At 44.7% G+C, this 21,423-nt stretch overlaps 1 protein-coding gene across 1 annotated transcript in view; it reads left to right on the plus strand.

Moving 5' to 3' along the window:
- The window catches only part of LOC102930765 (WD repeat-containing protein on Y chromosome), a 50,600-nt gene extending 38,607 nt beyond the window's left edge, over window positions 1-11,993 (plus strand). The window contains exons 17-20 of the mRNA XM_037914547.2: window positions 87-271; window positions 8,010-8,143; window positions 9,866-10,018; window positions 11,456-11,993. Coding sequence (XP_037770475.1) covers window positions 87-271; window positions 8,010-8,143; window positions 9,866-10,018; window positions 11,456-11,737 — 754 coding nt within the window. The 3' untranslated portion in view covers window positions 11,738-11,993. The remainder of the gene's footprint in view (window positions 1-86; window positions 272-8,009; window positions 8,144-9,865; window positions 10,019-11,455) is intronic.
- The last annotated feature ends 9,430 nt before the right edge of the window (window positions 11,994-21,423 follow it).

Consider the following 21,423-nt stretch of genomic DNA (forward strand, 5'->3'; position numbering starts at 1 on the left):
ATCAGTCCCGGGTTTGGTTACAAATATTTAACCCACTCTCACAGTAGCACCTTTTCATTTTACTTTTTTTTTTCTTTTTTTATCAGGGACCCCTGGAGTGAGAGAAAAGAAATCAGGAAAAAACGAACACCAACCAAGCAGTCGGCATACACGGACGGGCTGCTATTCAGCTCAGGGGAGCTTGTCAGCAATGTGGAGGGAGAGACCGAAGCGAAGGTAAACCAGGAGATCAATGCGGGAAGTACAATGGAGGAGAGAGAGCAACCGCAGGGTAAGTGTTTGCCAGCAATGGGGCCCGCCTTAAGAGCCAGGAGCATATTCTCAAGAGTTAGCCCTTAACTTCAGCTCTTCTGGCTGGACAGTGAGATCTCCCATCATGCTCCCTGTGCAACGGACAGAAAAGGGGGCAAAGATGGCTGCAATATACCTTCCCCATTCCTGGGGGCAGCCAGGGGTGAAACCAACCCACAGTGCAAGTTAGAACAGCCTAAGGGCCACTCTTGGACTGGCTGGTTTGTTCTGAGCCCTTAAGGCCATTGCACAGGTAAGGATCAGCTGCAACGCAGTGCACTCCACTCTTGGCCCTCCTCCCACCTGTTCCCCATTCCCACTATGCTGCCTTTTCCCCATGCCAGCATATCTCAGACTTTTGAAGACTAATTTCCTCCCCTTTCAGAAAAATGTAATCCCCTGATCCCCTTGTACCCATGCTATGTGTGTTTACAACCTACCCAGGTTACTCCATACACCTTCATGGCTCTCCACCCCCAGCTAGTCCAGCAAACCTGCACTCTGGGAGATGCTGCTGTATACCTTGGGAATCCCCTGCTGCCCGTCTAGGCCAGGCTCCTGGCTGTTCTGTGCGGTCTGCACAACCCAAAGTAGCCAGATGGAAAGTTTAGGATCTGGCCCCAAATGTGTCTCTTTTAAAAAAAAGTTAACATTTATGTAATTATAAAATAGAGTGACTCATTGTTTGTCATCAAGCTTCACAAAAGGTGCTGAAAGATGGATATTCAAGTATTTTAATTAGCTTCCAGGGAGAAATTTATACCTAATGAGGCTGTGAAGAGCTGAATTAATTACTTCAGCCAAATCCCAGTCGGCTGCTTGTTTGCCTCCTCTTTAAAATGATCTGAATGTTCTGCAATTGCTGAGTAAAAAAAATTGTAATTTTCAAAGAGTCAGAAGTGCTCCTAAGGCTCCAATCTTGAAGTCTTCACAGTCAAAACTCAGTGAAGCCAACTGGCAAATATTGGAAATGTAGGGATGGGGGTTTACTGGAGTCAGAACTTCAGGGCAGGACTCAGAATAAATTAGCAACAAATTGTTCTAACAGTCAGACAGTTTTACACGGCTGCCAAGCTGTTCCATAGATTGCACAGGCTTGACTTATTGCTAAGAAACAGACTGGAACTGGACTGCACTTTTCACTTAAGGAATGCACAGCTGCAAGGTTTCCATTCACTTTGCACAATATGGGTTCCAGGAATTTGTGTAAATCATTAGGGGCCATGCAGCAAACAGAGTCGCATTCATAACTGTGATAAATAATAATAAAATATTCTCATGTATGTAGTGCCAACACCCAAAGGTCTTTGGGTACCAACAAAAAAAGCTAACTAAAAACAAACTATGGAAAAAAAATCAACACTGCCCAGAAAATTCCTAGCCTAGGAGTGGAGGGGGGACACACAGTGATCCCTAGTACACATTAAACTGAACAAATGCCCACAATGGAAATACTTTTAGATCTTCCCAAATGAACAGAAATCTATCCACTGTGAAACACCATGTTTCTGGAGCAGAGAGTCAAAGAGTGTGGCTGCATTTTTAAAAGGCTAGATAATTGGATTACCATTATTGCCATATGCGTGATCAGATCAGGGAAGTTAAATCTCATGCTTCATGCCACCTGATCACCACAGAGCTCAGGAAGGAAATCCCACATCTGTGAATAGTATTACATAATAGGCCAGGTGCATGAAGGTGCCAGCTCAGCAAAGCACATAAGCAGGTGTTTAAAACCCACTGAAGTCAAGGGAACTGAAGTCTGTTCTTAAAGTTAAGCACATGTTTAAGTGCAGAATAGAGATGGACTTAAGAACATGCTTAGCATGAAGCAAGCGCCTAAGTGCTTTGCTGAGTGAGGGCCTAAAAGGGTCGATTTGCCTTGCTCTGAACTTTCAGGCCTTGGCTGCTGCAAAAGCTGGGATGCTGGATGTGATGGGCTGATGACGCAATCTGCCCCAGGAAATCATGTGCCATATGGAGATGGTAATAACTGTGCAGTTATCAAGCTGGGAGGAGAGTGAAGAACAGCACCCACATAACCATCTGGGGTCTGAATTGCCCTATAGAAATCAACCAGCAAGACTGCAAATTCTGACCACCTGGAGCTACTGGCCGGTCAAAGGCTTCTGAGATTCAAGGCTGAACGGGTGCATGTGCTCAGATTCGTGTAGCCTGGACACAGATTTCCTGGACTTTTCCTTCGAAGCTAGGAGCAGCTGGCAGCCAACTCTTAGTGGGCTGGCCGCAAACCCTGCCTTCACGAACATGTTTGTTAAAACACACATAAGCGCTTTGTCCAGAGTGCTGTTTGGAAGCCCATAGATCAGACTTTTTTGTCAAATGGAAAATCTGTTCCAGCTGTCTGGGAGGACAGAGAAATCTGCCATCTTGCTGCTTTGGAGAGCTCCCGATACACTGCAGCACTTTATATCTGGATGTGTTTCCATATCCAAATCCTGAACAGTGAGCAATTAAAGACTCTTTCCTTTAACTCCGATGTGCTTGAGATCAAGCCCTTAAGTACCAGGTGGCGTGCTGTGTAGGCGTTAGAGCAGGAAACATGGAGCCAGGATTCCTGGGTTCTGCATGACTTATGCTCTGTGCCACAGAGTCCCCATGTGTAAAACCCACCTTGCGGGGGAAACTGAATTAATGAGACTGGTTTCAGATCCACTGTGGAATGGAAGGCAGTAGGATTATTGCCTTTCTGCTTCGCACGTGCACCTTCCGCATTCTTTGTATTAGGTGGGCTTAGTGCCACTTAAGTGTTTGCTGGTCTATTCCCATCTGCTGAATGTTTTAATTACCGTTTGGTGTCCTGCCACTGAACACTGCATGTTAGACGAACACACCCTTCATATTCACGCGTGACATTTGTTTTTTTTTAAGCTGCAGCTCAAACTGACACATTATCTATCACACACGGTCAAATCTACATCAAATGGGCGGAGTCCTAACATGGAGCTTTTCATTGATTTGTTTTACTTTTCCAGCCTATCAGATTAGAGCTGCCAGCTGCCGGATCAGAGCTGTGGGGCTGGATTCCGCTCCACGGTGATCAAACACCGAGAAATTGTTTCTGCTGAGTGTTTTTTTCTCTGGGTCAAAATTTTGGAGTGTTGGGGCTTCAAGTTTCTAAAGTGACTGGTGATTCTGGTGGCCTCCATTTTGGGCTGCCCGGTTTGATATACCTTAAAGGGATCTGGTTTCCAGAAAGTGCTGAACACCCATCTTCTGGAAATCAGGCCCCTTTAAGGGGTGTCAAGTTAGGCACGCAAAAATTGAGACACTCGAAATCACTAGTCACTTCTGAAAATAATCACAGGACACTCCCATGGCAACTGACACCTTGAGCTCCGAAACCATAGGCCTCTGTTACATGAGCTAAATGACCTGTAGTGTTAGTTTTGGTTCTGTCCCTCCTAGGGCCATGCCACAAGAGGGAAGAAGGGCCTGGCGATTAGCATTCTGGACTAAGACTCAAAAGACATAGGTTCAATTCCTGGCTCAGCTACAGGGTCACGGTGTGTCACACGGGGCAAGTCACTCAACCTACCACCTGCCTCAGTTCCCCATTTCTAAAACTGAGGAGATTATTTCCCTGTGTCACAGAGTGTAGTGAGATAAAAGCCATTAATAACTGTGAAGTCCTATGAGGGCTCTAAAGTACCTAAGATAGCCAGAGGGTGAAATGAGCTGATACAGGAGCAGGTCTGACAGTCCATCCAGTAGAGAACAGCAGTGAGGCAAAGCCGTTCACCAGCACATAACTAAGGCCTGCAGGGGATGGACGTGTCATGGACCTGACACACGCTGTACGGGTGACAAGAGGCAATTAGAAAATGCCTCCTCTCAGCACTAAAGCCACATCATGAGGGATGTGGAGGGGGCATGACTGGGGTAGAAACAGGGTTTTAAGGAGTTACTTAGATCATGGGGTTAGGCAAACCCTGTGCCTTCTCATTAGAAACTCTCTTCACTTGGGCTGCACTCAGAGACACAGGGACAACCAGGTCCCATTCTTTGTGATGAAAACCCACAGAGTTAAAGGCTAACTATTAACGTGAGAAACTCTGCCCAAAATTAAAAAAACACCTCAGTACATGAGAAATCTAAACTCACTTAAGGGTAACCAGATTTGTAGAACCACAGATCCCTCAACATACAGATAAGAAGCTGGAAAGGAAATACGCGAGAAAGAGCGGGTTATTTAGGGCAGCTGCGACCTCGGGTCTCTGGACATAGCTGGTTTTAAAGAAAAGAAGACATGCTTCCAAGCTACAAGAGGTATCTCCTTTCTGACAGGATTTAGACAGCAATTTGGCCTGACAGTAACACACCAGTAGAAAGCTTACCCCTGTAGCCTAATTATTAGGAAGCAGTCCCTCCAGGAACAGACTGCTCCAAGCTTCTCTCTCTCTCTGTCAGCCTGACGGGAGATGCTGTCACTCCATAATGGGAAGTGAAGGCTGAATTTTTCAGATGGATGTGGTTTTGGAAAGGAACTTTGCTAACACCTGCTGTAAGTTCAGCAGGACCAGTTGCCAGATGCTACAGGAACTCGGGGCTCATTAGCATGATTGAGACTTTGGCAAAGCAAAGGGCTCTCAGCTTCCATGTCTAGGAAATGTTGAGAAAGGCAGTGGCAGGAGTTCAAGGAAGGGTGTGCACTGTTGTGTTTTGAAGTCTAGACAGTGCTGAGTCCCGGCCATGCTGAAGAATGCCTTTTCCCGGCCTATCAAATTGTTGAAAACTCACAGGTATTGGAGGCGAGGAATGAAATGGGAAAAGAGCGAATTCCCTCGTTCAAACAGACACGGCTGCATAATTCTCTTTCCAAATCCTACCTTCCAAGCCTCGCCTGGATCATCAGAGGCTGCCAGTGTTTCACATGCTCCGCTGTACGAATTATCTCTGCCCTGCCCGGGCATCCTCTGAAGTCACCTTGCTGCGTCTGCCTCTTTGTCTGCTTCTCAGCCCTTAGGGGCCGGAGAGGGGAACAAAAGCAAAAGCTACCTGAGCTGCACAGGATCCCATGCTGGAAACCTGCTCCTGCAAACCTCCCAGTGACAGCAGTGGGCTCCCTGTCTCCCTCATGGGTCTCAAGCTCTGTCCACCCTGGAGCTGTTAACCAGGACTCTGAGTCACTGAAGTGGACAGGCTCCCGTTGGCATTTGTGGGCTTTGGATCAGGCCCTGTGTTTGGGAGCCACCTTCAAATGCACTTGCAGCCTAGGGTGACTAGATGTCCCAGTTTTATAGGGACAGTCCCAATATTTGAGGGGTTTTTTTCTTATCTCGGCACCTATTACCCTCCACCCCCATCCCAATTTTTCACACTTGCTTTCTGGTCACCCTACCTAGTGCAATGGTGCAGGGCTTGCGTCCACGCCTAGCCCTGTTACAAACTATGTTACAAGCATGCTGAAGCCTAGCTAGGGATGCAGGCTGCGTCGAGTAGGGTTCCACACGAAAGGGGTTTAAGCCAAGAACGTAAAGCTGCAGGCCAGGAAGGAGGGGAGACAGCAAACCAATTCCCATCCCTTGGAAGGAAGGGGACAGATCTGGAACCATATCCAGCAAGCAGGGTCGGGGGAGGAAAAAAGCCCCACCAGAGGATTGGACCTAAGGTCTCATGAGGAAAGGTGAGGGGGCTAGGGGTGGAGAGGTAGTCAGGGGAGGGGAGAAGAGAAGCTCTCTCCTCTCAGGGACCCCACCCTATATGGAAAGGGTAGGTGAACGTCTGTCCCACAGCGATGCAGAGATGGTCTTTTGAAGGGCAGCTCTCTCCCCGCCACGCTCCAAATGTTTGAACTTTAGTGACTGTTCGATACCTCGCTTAGTCTCTGTCAGTCTGGGGCCTCCCGAAGCGGACTTGGCAGAGTCCAGAGATATTTGTCTTTGTATCATCATCTTTAATAAAACTAATTAATGTCTTGCACTTATTTGGCACGTTTCATCCCAAAGGACTTCATAAGCTTAAAGGGGCACTGCCAGGCAAAATAGCGGGTGCTTGGGGAAAATAAATGCCCTCCCGTATGTTATAATAAACCATTGATTGTTAAAGGTGAAGGAATGTTAACAATTACATGCACTTTTCATGCACTTCTTCAACTTATTAGACATGGGTCTGATTCTTTCCCTCTACCCCCATCCCTCCAAGCCCCTCATGAACTTTAAGGCAGTTCCGGTTTAGGATCCTGGCTCTGTGAACCCTTGAGCTGAGGGTCAGGGTTTGTGGGCTGGGCTGTTGGCCATTTGCCCGGGCTGAGAGGAGCGTCCAATGAATACAGACCTGTGTGACTTTCATTTGTGTTTCTAACCATTTGGCTGGAGGAGGCCGATTCAGTTGCATGACAACTTTCAAGGTTTCAAAATGTGTTTTTGTGAAACAGAGTTGTGGATAGAAAAGGTCAGGTTTTTCCAGTCAAGTTGCTCACTCCCTCTATTTAGTTAGAAGGGACCAGAGAGCCCTGAAGCCTTCCTGTCAAAAACTTAGTCGAAATCAATGCATCTCCATGAAACAATTTGGCTTTGACATTTTTGTCAAAAATATTTGCCCAGCTGTGTTTGCCATGCTCTATCCCCGTAAACAGGTGAGGGGGGTTGTTTTAAGTGCAGCCCCTGGGGCGAGGGGGAGTTCAAACTGGAATTTTTCATAATCCATGGAAACATTTCTTTCGGACTGGACCTTAACTATCCGTTACTGTCCCTTTCGCAAGCTGATGGACAAATTGCATGGGGATCACTTCAAGCATTACTGAAGTGCAGCCATCTCTGGGGTGAAATGCAGCATGTTTCACAGCGAACAGCACGTTGCATGGTTGCATGGACAGGAAATGAAGCAGCATGCGTCCCAGTTGGAACAGCTGTTTAAAGAGGCAGAAAGCAAATGTCAGGAGCTAAAACCCCCCCTCTGTCAAAGACTGAAATGAAATTGTTGCTGACCTCTGTCAGCACAGTGATCCCAAACCATGCTGGAGTGTTGGATCAGCATCACCTCAGGAAGATCAGAGACACTTACTGAATCATTTCATCACTGTGGCACTTACATTCCTTTGTCTCCCAGCCGAGCACGCGTGAGCTCAGTTGCTCAAGCAAAGGTGCTCCGAAGAGGTCTGGTCACACCACAGCCTGGCTTCAGAAACAAACTTTTCCATTTGTAAATGCCCACAAAGGCTTTCAAACCATCAAACTTTTCAAATCCAGGAAGGATGCTGAGGTGGGAGGGGGCAGCTGTTGATAACGAAGCTACGATTTGGCTCGAATGCAAAGAACTAATAGGCCCAAGTCATTTTTGACCCAGCCAGGCCAAGTGTGACTACACGTTTGACAGTCTGGTTCTTTTTTTAGTTAGGTTGATAAGCGCTTCAAGCAATATTAACACATGCAGAGCCTTCGCACCTATGGCAATTACATGGGTGTCCCAGAAGCCAATGAGTCAAATGGGAAAACTAAGATCTGGTGATGCTTATCAGGCTGTGACAGTGTTAGGAAGCTAAATCCACATAATAAAGAGGTGTGATTCTTCTCCTAAGTCATATGGTATTTAGCACTGGGTGTGTGTGGTCCCTGCTCAGTTTTAGGCCCTTGCCTTGCTTTGCTGGCATTCCATTTAAGAAGAATCTGACAGAACTGTCCATGCCTTTAAGAAATACTGTACATGCCATGTTCTACCATACAGTGCCCCCTGCTGACCCTATTCTTTCTCTACAGAGTTCCAATTACCAAGAGTGGATGGTGCCCATCCATCCACATCCTCCAGCCAGATTTCTGCCGAGGACGCAGTGCAAAGCCACCTGACTACTCCACAATCGTTAACCGGTACCTCAAATCAAAGAAAACAAGAGGTGAGTCTGTGAGATCTTTCGTCTATCTCTGACCTTGACCCTCTGCCATTCCACTGAAGGGTAAAACCCTGCAGCTTAAGATAAGAAAATCTGCCATGAGCTCAGATTAATTAAAAGACGCACAAAGTGATAAAGCATTGGGGATTGCTTCAGATAGGCAAGCCAAAAGAAGTCATGCATGGGCAACAGTTTGCGGATTATGCAGAGCAATCCAATCTATTGCAAACACAAGAGCAAACAGACTGTTGAACAGTTTTTTTAAAATAATAATAATAAGAAGAAGAATGGATGATTTCTTAAAGTAGTAGCCAGTGGGTTTTATTTCTGTGTGAGGCAGCAGAGCTGAACTATATTTAATAAGGAAATGCAGACAACAGTAATCTCCAAGGTCTGATAATGAATGCTTCATTCTTATGTATTCTTCAGGTGTTTAATGCCAAAGTTAAATGTAAATTTTCAGGGTGTTTGGGTGGCACAGAGGGTTGGTGATTCATAGATTTTAAGGCCAGAAGGGACCATTTGATCATTTGGTTTGATGTCCCTTATATCCCAGGTTATTAACTTCCATTTGACTAACACATATTTTGCAGAAAGGCAGCCAGTCTTCATATGAAGACTTCCCTGGGTAGTTTGTTCCAACTGTAATGGATTGCAAGCAGTGGAATTAGCCCACATCCATAATGACTGAAATTACTCACATCCCAAGTCTGCTCTGTCGCCTTCGTGAAATGAGATGGATCGGTCCATTTTCCAGTGGACATATCTCCACTGGCACGAATTTGCAATCTTCTTGGCATTCTCAGTAAAAAGGCCAGGGACTACATGGGCCAAGGAGACTGAGAACTGTCCTTTCACTCCTGGAGGTCTGCTCTCTCCAGGCCAGGACTGAAACGCAGGGGTGGGGGAAGCTTGTACCGCCTCGTCTATAGCTGTTCTGTGGATTCAGAGAAATGACCATCTCCAGGGCGATCAGTCCAGAACCGTCAGTCATTAAAAGTCACACCACCAGGAAGAAAGAAAGAAAACTGTGTAATTTCTCTAAAATCAGCAGCCACCACCATGTGTCTCTTCCTTCTTCAATGCTTCCCCTTAACCTGGGAACACCCTTCCAAAACCAGGTCACCTTGCCACATCCCTCACCATGTTCAATTCCCTCCTCAAATTTCACATCTGCTGGGAAGGACACGAGAAGTGAGCAGGGAAAACAACAATAAACAGAACCAAAAACATGTGATGGAACCTTTGAAATGTTCCTGGTGTGTGATATGCAGGAGATCAGAATAGATGATCACAGTGAATCCTTCTGGCCTTATAATCCATGAATCCTGCTGTCACCTTGTCTCTCCTCTCCAATCTCATCTATCATCTTTGCTTGTTGGATCCTACAATGAGCTCCATGCAGATGTCCACTAGGAACCCATGGACTCTGCATGAGCATAGGAGTGTAAACCCTTTGGGGCATGGGCCATGTGTTGTGTTTATTTCTCTCCAATGTCTGGCATATATTGGAGTCTGGGGGAAATAATCATATATAGAATAGTGTGTCCGTTTTACACTTTAGCCACTGAAGCTGAGCTTCAGAGAAGAGGATACCTCTGGTGGTGGATTTAGTTGTTTCCAATGCGAATCAATGTTCCCTCATTCTGAAAAGGGAGATAGTCTTTAAATTAGTGTGACCACATCATTGCCAGCGCAACCCAGGTTTTTCTCTTCCCTTTGCAGAGCCAGAGCCTTTTCAGACACCATCTGGAAAATGACCTGGTGAAAAGAATTACAGGAAGGAAAGCCCGTCGGCGTGTGTTTGGGGCAATCAATGCTAACAAATTCAACCGGTTTGGGACATTCTGTTCACCTTTTCATGCACTAGCAACGCCGGTAAGTGTCCTTCCCTCTGGGTAGTTTTACATTCAATACAAACCAGTCCCCCGGTTGCCAAGGCTCCTCCTGCCAATAGCCAGTCCAACAGCGTTTTCAGAATCAGCCAGGCAATGACTCCTGCCAAACAAGCTGTTTGTTTTCATTATATTTTCCTTGTGGCTTTTCCTGTAAGGGTTAATATTTTCTCCAAAAACTTCCCTACAAGAGGATTAAGTAAGTAAATCACCCAGCTGTTTGTTAATGGGTTAACATCAATTTAAAAATCATAATCTGTAGTAAAGTCATGCTACCTACCTTTCTAACAACAGCACAGATTAAAATGGAAAGAATTTTAAAAATCTATTTTTTTATTTTATTTATTTATTTTCTGTTTGTTTACTTCTTGGAAAATGAAAATGAATGGCATCACTTTCACTTTTGCTTAGCATCACTTTCAGGCTTCTGTTTGCAAGCTAGGCCTGGGTGATATTGATCTCTTAAAAATAATAGTTTACATTTGAATTTGTTTAAAAAATATATCGTGGGAATATTTTTCTTGATCCGCGCTTGAGTTAAAAGCTTGCTTGTTCAAACATTAAATGTGGAGTCAAATTTGAGTTGGCTGAACTCCTTTCAAAGAGGATCTTCATTCCTTCAGAGATTTCTTAAAATACTTGTTTAACTTAGATAATTTTTTCATGTTTGAAATCTCTCTGTCTGGCTCCCATTATCATGCTATCTGAGCACCTCACAGTCTTTAATATATTTATGAAATAATAATTATAATACTCTGCAAATATGAACGGTGTGTACATGCTAAGTGTTGTATAAATATCAAATAATTAATCCACAAAACAACCCTCTGAGCTGCTAGGATTCTATGGGCCCTGGATTCCATTCACCCTTATAGGCAGAGGGAAGACTGTGCCCATGGCCAAGGAGAACGCTACTTCTCACCCCAAATGCCCCTGTGTTCGGGATATACAGGTTTGGGGTTTCCAGATGTGGAGATGGTGAGGAGAGGAGCCATTTGGGCTCATCTATATTCACCCTTACAACCGGATTCCTCCAGTGCATTTTGTATCAACTTTTGTTGTTTCTCTCTGTTCTGTAGAGTCCTCAGAGAGGGAGGAGGGGTGGGGTGTGTGTGTGTGTGTGTGTGTAATTGAATGATTTTTAAAAATACACCAATTACAATGTCTCTGGGTGCTTGTACATAGATTATTGGAACCATAGAAATAATTTCACTAGTCTCAAACTAAATCCAGAGAGATTCAACCCTGAAATTGGCTGTAATTAGAGAACCACCCCATCATCAGCCCCTCAGACAAAATCCTGACACATACACACCTATGCTAAAATGATGGATGCTATAGAAATGCTTGTGATAGAAAGTATTTCTCGAGGTTGGCCTGTGTGTTCATTATGCATTTTTATTAACTACTTCTGTCTTAGGAGATGCAGAAATTAACTTTACCTCAAGACTTACCCATGACCCCTCGGATGCTGAGGCAGGGTATAGTCTGCAGCACCGAGTCGGACTTAAGGTCTTTACCGTTAACCTTCCCAGAACTGGACGGCGAGAAGACAGAAGAGCCCAGCCTGAGTGAGAGAAAGAAGTCATCAGTCCACATGAAAACCCCTTTGCTCCCCCCATTAGTTAAACCTACCAGAGCTAGCCTCTCCCACAGTAAAAAGGCTAAAAGTTTCCAGTTTCCCTCCCAGTTCCCACATTAGCTGTTTCTATTAGCCTGTAATAGATGCTAAGTATTGACACCTTCTGAAAGAGAATACCTGGATTCCATTTCTAGAGCAATATGCTTTGTCTTTTTTTTTGTATTAGACCCTGGAGCATTCTTTTAAGCAATCCCTTTGACACCTAAATTCCTCTTTGATACACACATAAAGTAATTGCAAAAGAGTATTTTTGTACTTTAGTTTGAAAATGGTGACATTTCTACATTTAACAATGAAAATAAAGCAACTAACCTTGGATTTTGTGAGGGGCAAAAGGGAAACCATCTCTCCAACCTTTGACAGTCTCTGGAAGTTCATATCAATTGTGGCTCAAATCTCTATCTCTCCCAATTTTGAAAAACTCAAACTGCTGAGATCAAACCAAACCACTATCATTTGTGCATCTCAAGTGCCCCATGAAGCCTGCTTTAGCTGTTGAAATGAGGTCTTGAATATAATGGGGGAAATCAAAGCAAGGCGAAGAAAGATTCAGTGAATTCTTGCATTCTTGTTAGTTCTCTCTGGTAGTTACTATGTATTTTAGAAGTTACTTGGTTAATTATGTCTCCAATTAAGGCTAAATATTGCCATATGAGCAAAAAAACTCCCTGTAGTTTATAAAATGTTGATACTTAGTTATCTAGTAAAATCATAGTGTCTTCAACTAGAATTATCCTATAATCGTCATGTCACAAATAACTATGCAATTGAGCAATAGTTGCAATGACTGAAGGATGGTTATTTTCTCCTTACTATTAAAAAAAGAAAAAAGTGGGGGAAGGTGAACAGCTGTTGAAAGCTGTTTGAAGACACTCAGTAAATCATAAGTTTGACCTTAGACACTGCAGTCTCGCTGTACAGTTTGCATCAGTAAACTTTCCGGAGGCTGGGAGTAAACCTAAATAATATAAACAAAGCAACGTGACTCAAAGCACTATTCAAAAGGAGACTCTTTCTCTGGATGATGCAGCAGTCACTTGGTTTAAAGGTCTTTATGACTCAGAGTGAGGGATTTTCAGCCGTCAGAGGGTCGCGACTAGAATCAAGTGAAAATCAGAATGTCCATCCTCTGCGAAATTCTGATATTTGTTTCCAGCCTGAATTGGGACCAAAAAAATCAAAATGTTGAAATTTTTCATGGACTTTAAAAGTTGTGAAAAATCCCAGTTCGGAAAAGTTGCAAGTGGAGATCATAATGGGAGGTGTAAGTCTGACCAAGGAGCCCAGCCCATAGTTAATGACCAGTATGAAGCTCCTGCGCTACAAGAGCCGTGGAGCATTGCAGCACCTTAGGTAGCAGCAGGTTAATATTGGACTATTTCATTTCAATTTTCCTGCTAGAAAACTGAAAAAATTGGGCAAATTTAAAATTTTTCCACAGAAAATTTTGATTTTGTGGAAACAGAATTTTCCATGGGGGGAGGGGAAACATTTCAATGGAAAATTCCTAACCAGCTCTGATACAAACCATGCGATGGGTGTGGCCTAATGATTACCCAGCATGCAATTTGCCATTTTTCTTTAAAACTGCAACCTGGTGCCATGCAGCTTCATTACAAAGTGGGATTGGTAAATGCAAATCAAGATTTATTCCCCACAAAGGCACCTTGGTTCGGTAGCTCAGAGGAATGTAAGTTATATTACCTACAATTCAAATATTCTTCTCAGAAATAGGATCCCAAGATACCACCATGACAGGCATCTTAGAAACACTGGAAACGGACGGATTAGATATAGATATATATGAGAGCTATCATAGCTAGTTCTCTCCAGATATGCAGAACTCGTATATTTGTAGGTGGACAGATCTTGGCATTAAAATTTAAGGCAGTGGCGTTTAACTATGTATAAGGCTGGAGGCAGAACTGGAAAAGTTATTTCAGTGAATCAGACTTCTTTTAAATGGTCTAAGCTTTCCACCAGAGTCTCTCATGTTGATGACATTTATGTAGAAAAAGAAACCACTGGAGGAATTCAACCTTGCAGAGAGAAGAAATGTGATAAAGACCAAGAGCCTATAAATGAGCCTATAAGAACTTGTGGCAAACTGCAGAGATTTCATTTCCCCAGTAAGTAATTTTGAGTTTCATAAAACATAAGCAGGCTCTATGGATCTGTCACTGAAATCAGATGGCAATTTTACTGCGGTGTCCCAAAAACACCTCCATCTCAAGTGGAACCGGGAAGTTTATGGGGGTGGTGAGGTTAGTGGTTTCAGAGAAGAAGCAAAAAGCCCCCACTTAGCAATTCCAAAGTATTTTTGTCTTGCAAAAACCTTGAGGCAGTTTGGGTGGGATGGGGGTGGGGAGGAAGAAGCTTCAGGTTATTTGCTAGGGGAATCTTGGTTTGTGAGTAACCCCAAACAACCCCTCTTGTAGCAATGAAGAGCCACATATGCATTGTACAGCACTGTACAATGTATGAATTGATCCAGGGGGTTAGGCAGGCAGAGAGCTGTACACTCCAACCATTATGCAGGGAATAAAAATAAATGTCCACCAGGAAACTGCATATGCTTGTCTCCTCACGCAAACGCCCACATTATAGCCACACACAGCAGAGCCTGAAAGGCAGCTAACCATAACAGATCCACAGAGAAGATCATGGGTGTAGAAGCATGTAGCCTTCAGAAAAATTAGAAGGGAGCCAGTTGGTGGAAGTGCACAAGAATTATCCATTGAGATAATCCTTAGAAGAGCTGCACTCAAGAAAATGATCAGCATTTGTTTTCCACGAGCCTCTTTTTCCCCCGTGTTCAAAGGGCACCTTGAATATGATTTTTGGGTTCTGTAAGCCACAAAAAGAAGTGTTGAATCAGCATGCAATTCCTAACAGGAAGACTATGGTGAGTTAATAGAAACAGGCAATTTACACACTTTGCAGAAACAGCTAGATCTTCTCTAGATGCCAATTAAACTTGTTCTCTGAGCAATTTTCATAGAAAGATTAGATGTTTATATGAATAAGAACAGCCTCGACCGTTGCACTAGCTGGGATGCAAATTACAAGGGCTCTCAAGCCTCATGCTTCAGAGGATATACTGAAGACCACTGAGGTCAGGAAGAAATGTTCCCTGCAGAGTGGCATTGGACCAGGTGGGTGAATGAGTTCATTTCAGAACCACCCGTATGTGTGACATGGAGGTAGAAATGTGAACAAAAGTGGAATTAGGGGGGAAGGGATGGCATGAAAGATCCCCAGCAAAATCTCACGTAGCATTGGGATGGGGGAGATCACCAGTGACACATTGTGGTATGCAATTATATTAGCCGCACTGAATTAGTGTGAGTTTGTATTCTTAAATGGAAACATTCATTGCACACTGGCTTACACTACCAGACCCTAAGATTCAGATTCACGAGCTAAGCCACACTCCTCTTTTAAAAGTAACTCAAATTACTATAATTTTCTACCTATCTCCTATGATGATGTACCGAGCTATACTGAAATTCCCCCATGGGACTTTAAGGAATAGCTTAGCCTGGGATATAATTTACTGAGATTTCAATGACGCTGCCTGCATATCAAGAAGATCTATTTCTGCTGCAGCTACTTGTGTTGAACGTGGTATTACATCCCTCCTTACATTATACTAGAAAAGCCTTTTATGGTGGTATCTCAGTAATGCAGGGTATTCTACTTGGGTGTCCATTTTTGCAACGCTCACACAAACTGCAACTGCCTTGAGGAGATGGATGCAGACCAGGTGGAAAATGGTTTACAATTCTTGGGGATCACTGATAGCCCTGAACAGACTGCATGCTTAGCCAGACTGTATCCAGGTCTCCTCAGCACCAGAAACCTCAAAAGCAAACTTTGGACTCTGCTGAGTTGGAAATATAACAGAATTAGCCTCTTTGGTGCTATTTTAACTCTTGTATTTCCACACCCAGTTCCCACTGAAATGTGTGAGATGGAACCAAAACCTCCACAAAGGTTCAGCATTTTGGGTGAAAGTTCATGTCAGTTATTCCTGTCACCAGATTGGTTGCCCACAGCCCTGACTCTCCGTATTGCCAAGCGTAAACATAGCCCAAGATTTTACACACTTCTCACTGAATATTTTTGCTGATGCTTCTTTATTCATCATGCACCATGCCACCGTGCCTACCCAAGGTGCGTGGAAGAGGATTGCAAGAGAACAAGGATGGTCTTGAGACTAAAGCGCACAAAGAGATCTGGGCGGTAGCCCCAGGTCTGCCGTAGACTTCCTATGTGACCTAGGGTAAGTCACTGAATCTTTCTGTGTCTCAGTTCCACATCTGTATGATGAGGATAGTCATACTTCCTATGCCTGGTCCAGCTCTTTGGGGCAAAGGCTTTCTCTATTATGCGTTTGTACAGCTCCAAGCACACTAGAGCTCCAGTTTTGAGTGGGGGCCTGTTGGTGCTATTGCAATATAACAAGAAAATTAGCTATTGTTCGTAAGAGGTTTTGAGCTCTTACTGGAAGGAGCTGTAGAAAGGTCAAGTATTGTGGGTTTTTGATTGCACAGCACTGAAGTGAGGTATAGAGGAGTCACATGTCAGTGCAGAGCCAGATACGTGCTCCTTACTGCGTACAAGCTTGGACTTGGGGGCACTAGCCAGGTTCCATCGTTTAGCTGCTCTCTGCAGAAAAATGACCTCGAGTGAATCATGTCCTTTGAAAAGAAGCTGTGAACAACACAAGCCACATCCCTTTGCCGACATACTTCGCTTTGTTTTGTTTTGTTTCATCCTGCTCTGGATTTTGACCTTTCTGCAACCACAGGACCAACGAACTCTCCAGGAAAACAATGAGAAGGCAGCACATAAACCTTAGCTCCGGTTTCCTCTGCCTGGAACAGCATTCATTTCTTCCTCTTCTCTGCTGATTGACATGCTGCTGGTTTGGGTCTCTGGGGGTTACATTCCGTTTGACGCGCTGTTGATTTCAGAGAAAAACTAAAACGCTCTGTCTTTTCTAGTGCCAGGCCACTTTTCTGAGATGGATCCTTCGTTGCTGGCCAACGTATGAAAGGTCAGAGCCGCTCTCCTTTAATCTTGCTGTGGGCTATTTGTTTTGTCAGGTGTACTTTACTTTATAAGGGACCTTTTGGACTTTAGCTGTTCATTAGCAGTGTGGGTCAGCCCACTCCAGCCTGTGTTTTGCTTGAACTACTTTTCTCTGGGGTTCTGGAGGAAGCTTGTTGTTTGACTGTGCCACACCCTGAATCTTAATGCAGCTGTAAGAGATTCAGCGCTGGTCTATACTAGAAACGCTTTAAGTACCTCGGTCAAGGGTGTGAAATATCCACACCCCGAGCACCGTTATTAAACTGACCTAAATCCCTGGGTAGACAGTGCTAGGTCGACAGAAGAATTCGTCCATCAACCTAGCTACTGCCTCTCAGGGAGGTGGATCACCTGCGCCCACGGGAGAACCCCTCCTGTCAGCATAGGTCAGGTCTACTCTAAAGTGGTGCAGCTATAGTGTTTTATGTCTAGACAAGCCCGTAGACTAGTGGTCCCCAAACTTTTTAAGTCACAACCCCCTCATCCGTAATGGAATCTGTCCACACCTGCCCCCCGGAGCCGTGGTCGGGAGCCAGGACGGGGAGCAGGACCGGAGCCACAACCAGGAGCGGTGCTGCAGCTGGGAGTAGAGCAGCTGCTGGGGCCCAGGACGGAGGCCAAGGCCAGGGCCATGACCGGGAGTAGGGCTGGGGCTGGGAGCAGAGCAGGGCTGGGGGTAGGGCTGGAGCGGAGCCGGTGGCAGAGCAGGGTTAGGTGGCGCTCCCTCTCTGTCCCGCAGTGCCCCACCGCGTGCCCCTGAATGTCCCTTCGGGGCGCGCCCCACAGTTTGGGGATCACTGTCGTAGACTCTTCGGTTTTCCATTTCCCTGTGGAAACAAATTTTCACTGAGGCTGAGACCTCTTTTTCCATTGTACAAAGCCTCCCTTCGTCACATCTCACTGGTGCATTTCGAGTAATGGTTAATAAATAAGTCCAGAGAGGCGTTAGAAAAATACCAGTGAAAATTATTAATGATAAGGGGACTATTCCATCTGAGTCTAGTTGAAGGACGAGATTCCAAATTTTGTCTGATTCCACAAACTCCACCCTCCATGCAAGACATTGGGTTTGCAAAAAGAATGGCTGGCAACCACTCTACCTGCCTACAAGCCACTGTTTCTATACAGCTTAACCTTTGCATAAACTTCACACAGCCTACACTTGCATCTCCACATCTCCCATCAAACCCAGAGGGCTGAACTGAACCTTGTAGAGTTATTCAAAACTACACAGCCGCAACTAGATAGGATAACTTGGAGTCTTGTTTCAGTTGCCAAGAGCGTCTCTCCGCTCAAGAGCCTGTGTAGCGAATCGAGAAGCAGGGATGAAAATTGAAGTGAATAAGAATTTTCACAGACAGACATTTAAGGTGGAGTTATGGCTTTAATCCCTTTAGTGGGTTGCACTAAAGGCATTAAAACCACAATACTACCTTTAATTGGCTGCCCCTCATCTCTTCCAAAAACACGCTCGTATGATTTTAGAGTATAGTGGTACATGCACCTTCCAGACTAATGCAAAGTTGCAAAAAATTCAGTTGTTGTGAGGCAGCGTGCGCCTGTTCTCTTAGTACAATATAGTTACTGTATCTCCTCTCTGATTACTTTTCCACCTTGTTGATGTTTGGAGCAATTACCTGCCTTTACCTGTCCTTTCAGTGTGTACTGCTGTAGACCCTGGCACGTGGCATCCACTCTGGCGTGCAAGGACTTTTACTCTCCTTTAACAGTGAGTTACCATGGTCAAAGTATTTCCTGATTTCTTTCTCAGGGCATCACCCGCACACACAAGGTTAGTTACTGACAGCTCCACTTTCCAAAGGGAGAAAATATTTGTCAACAGCACCGTTGACATCCAACTAGGGGAGTGAACAAAGAGCACAGCGGAAAACAAGTAAAAGTCTGAATTCTTCAAGCCCTTTTGATGGCAGCAAAGTGAAAGGTGCCCATAGGCAGCTGCGGAGGATTTTGATTACACAGGTACATGACACTTGTGTACATGGCAAATTGACTGGGATAGCTATTACAGAATAAACCATTCTGCAATAACCATTCTGGAATAGCTCCCAGTATGTGCGCTCTAGTCCAGAATAAAAATTCCCTTTTTATTCCAGAATAGCGTCCACAGGGGGAGCTATTGTAGAATGGCCTGCTGCAATAATGACATGGTTTCCCCATGGAGGCAAGGTCAGTTAGGTCATGGCCCAAAGAGTGAGTTATTGTTGACTTTCTGCTAAAGTTAAAGTGACCCTGGCTTTCTGTGACCATGGCAGAGAAAAAGATCGAGTGTATGTGTGAGAAGGAGCGAATGTCCTCAGTAAACCTCACAAAGCAACTGGAATCAGGGAGAAGCAGAGCATGCAGTGGCAAGCAGGGGCATTTCCAGGGAAGGATTGGAGGGCGGGGTTGGGGGACTTAACTCAACGTTTGGGTGCCTTGCTCATGCCCTCTCTGAACCTCCTTCCATAGAACCAGGCTGGAGAGCGACCTTTGTTTGAAGTTCCAAAATGTTTAGTTCCGGACCCCAAAAATCTCCCTTCCCTGTGCCCCCTGTCTAGGAAACAGGGCAGGTATAACAATTTGCCAACCCTGATCATCTTGGCTGGCAGGGCCCAACAGTGCTCTTCCCTCTTCCACGAGAACCCAGAAGTCCCCTACTTCATTTCTAGGGTTGTTATGGTCGGCTTCCAGGCCTGCTCTCCATCTTACCTTTTTTGGAGAGTGACCAGTAGGTGCATTCTTCACCTCCATCCCCCTACGCCCATTTGCCATCTGTTGAGGGGCAGACACCTTGCCTGCTGTATAATTGTATGCAGTCAGCATTACGGTCTCTCTTCTTGGTCCCAGTAATAACATCTGAAAGGCTCCAAGGCCAATATGTGTCAGATTGCACTGGGCTATTCTCAAATAAGGAAAGGAAGTTCCCACTATCAACCAGGACCATCCATCATTACCTGGTTCGATAGCTTGCTTTAGTTTGCTGCGAACATTTACAAATGCATACTGTGCGTGGTTCTCACCAGGACAAGATGTGCAACCACAATAACAAACAACATCCATCACAGTCTGGTTTCCTCTCAGGAATTCAGAGCACTGTTCTTGCTCACAGAGTGGAGTCAACCAGTGTGGCCCAGTGTATATGGGACGCTTCCACATGACATGCTGTTGATTTTCTACCGCTAAGATGCCGTTTGGCTCATACGGATATATTGTGTCAGAGGTGTCTCATTTGCTTTCAGAGCCGGCAGTGGAAGCAGCAAGAACGGCCACCTGAAGTGCAGGGATCCTTGAGAAGGGAGTGGGAGGTGAGTAGGCTGAGAGCAGACTGCAATTCTGTTCCCCTCACTGCCACAAGACAAGGCCTTTCATCTTCTCCCTCTGTTAAATAATGCTCATCCTTATAGTCAAGTGCTTTGAGATCCCTGTACAAGCCCTCAGCATTCTCATAAAGGAAATGATTAATACACAGGCTCTTATTCGTAAGTTCCCAGCACTGCAAACTCCCAGTGACTTCAGTGGGAGTTTCTCTTGCCTGCTTCCTCTCAGGATCAGGTTTATTGTCTAGTTACAAGGCTACATGTGCTCTCCACCCCACTGACGTTACCGGGTTTTTTTTTACAAGTGTCTCATAGCAACCCAAAATAATATTAATAAATAAATGGGGCTTCTCTTGCTATTTAAAAGCAACTTTAAAAAAACACTCTACAAACAATTAGCATTTTATCTTGTTAATGATTCTAAAATCTTCCCCTTGCATCCAAAAATAATTGCACTCAGCAAGAATATTTTTTTTCCTAATCATGGAACAGATGTTCCACTGAGACTGTTAGGTGGTTAACTACCAATAAAAGTAATTAACAAACTAAATACTGATTAAAGAAATCACATACTCAAACCGACGCCATTTTGAGAGAGAGAGAGAGAGAAGGCTGTGCCTATTTTATCTTTAAAATACAAATAGATTTTTCCTTCCTCTTTTGCAAATGTTCTAGTATCTAAAGGCTATTATTTGCTATCTTCTAAGTCAGCTCTTCATAAACGAAATGCAAGCTGAGCCAGGCTCCAGCAAACCAACGTGTTGGTTAAGAGGTCAGTGTCATTTCCAATCCACCCTGTCCCATGCAAGTCAAACAAACGGATCTTCTATCTTTCCCTTTGTAGATAGTGTGTACATGGCAGACAGAGACCCGAAAGTATGTCCACCAAACCTAGCAATAAGTGACTGATCTTCATATTCATTCGTAAGTCTTGATCTTCAAAGGCTCAGGTGATAGATTTCACCCCATCAGGCGGTTTCTCTTTATAATACCAAGCGCATATGCCTGCTTTATAAATTCTAAGGGCTCTGTCACTGCTGATGGGGGCTGTGAGGGACAGTGTGCTGTCAGACATGTGCACTCACGTGACCTTTTAAACGGGAGAATGGATGTGTCGACTGCATGGCATTAAGCAAGTAGAACATCCCCAAAAATTTGCCTGGATATCAACATCTCAAGGGACCTTGGACAAGTCGTCCAATGACTCATGCATTGAGCGTGGCCATTCAGTGATGCCATTCAGCGATGCCCCTGACACGGCCTCCCTCAGAACTTTGGGGACCAGAATTGCTTGGTTTCAGAGCACAATTTAAGAGACTTGGGTGGGATGGT

This window comes from Chelonia mydas, chromosome 14, assembly GCF_015237465.2.
Source record: "Chelonia mydas isolate rCheMyd1 chromosome 14, rCheMyd1.pri.v2, whole genome shotgun sequence".
In the NCBI taxonomy this organism is placed as follows: Eukaryota; Metazoa; Chordata; order Testudines; family Cheloniidae; genus Chelonia; species Chelonia mydas.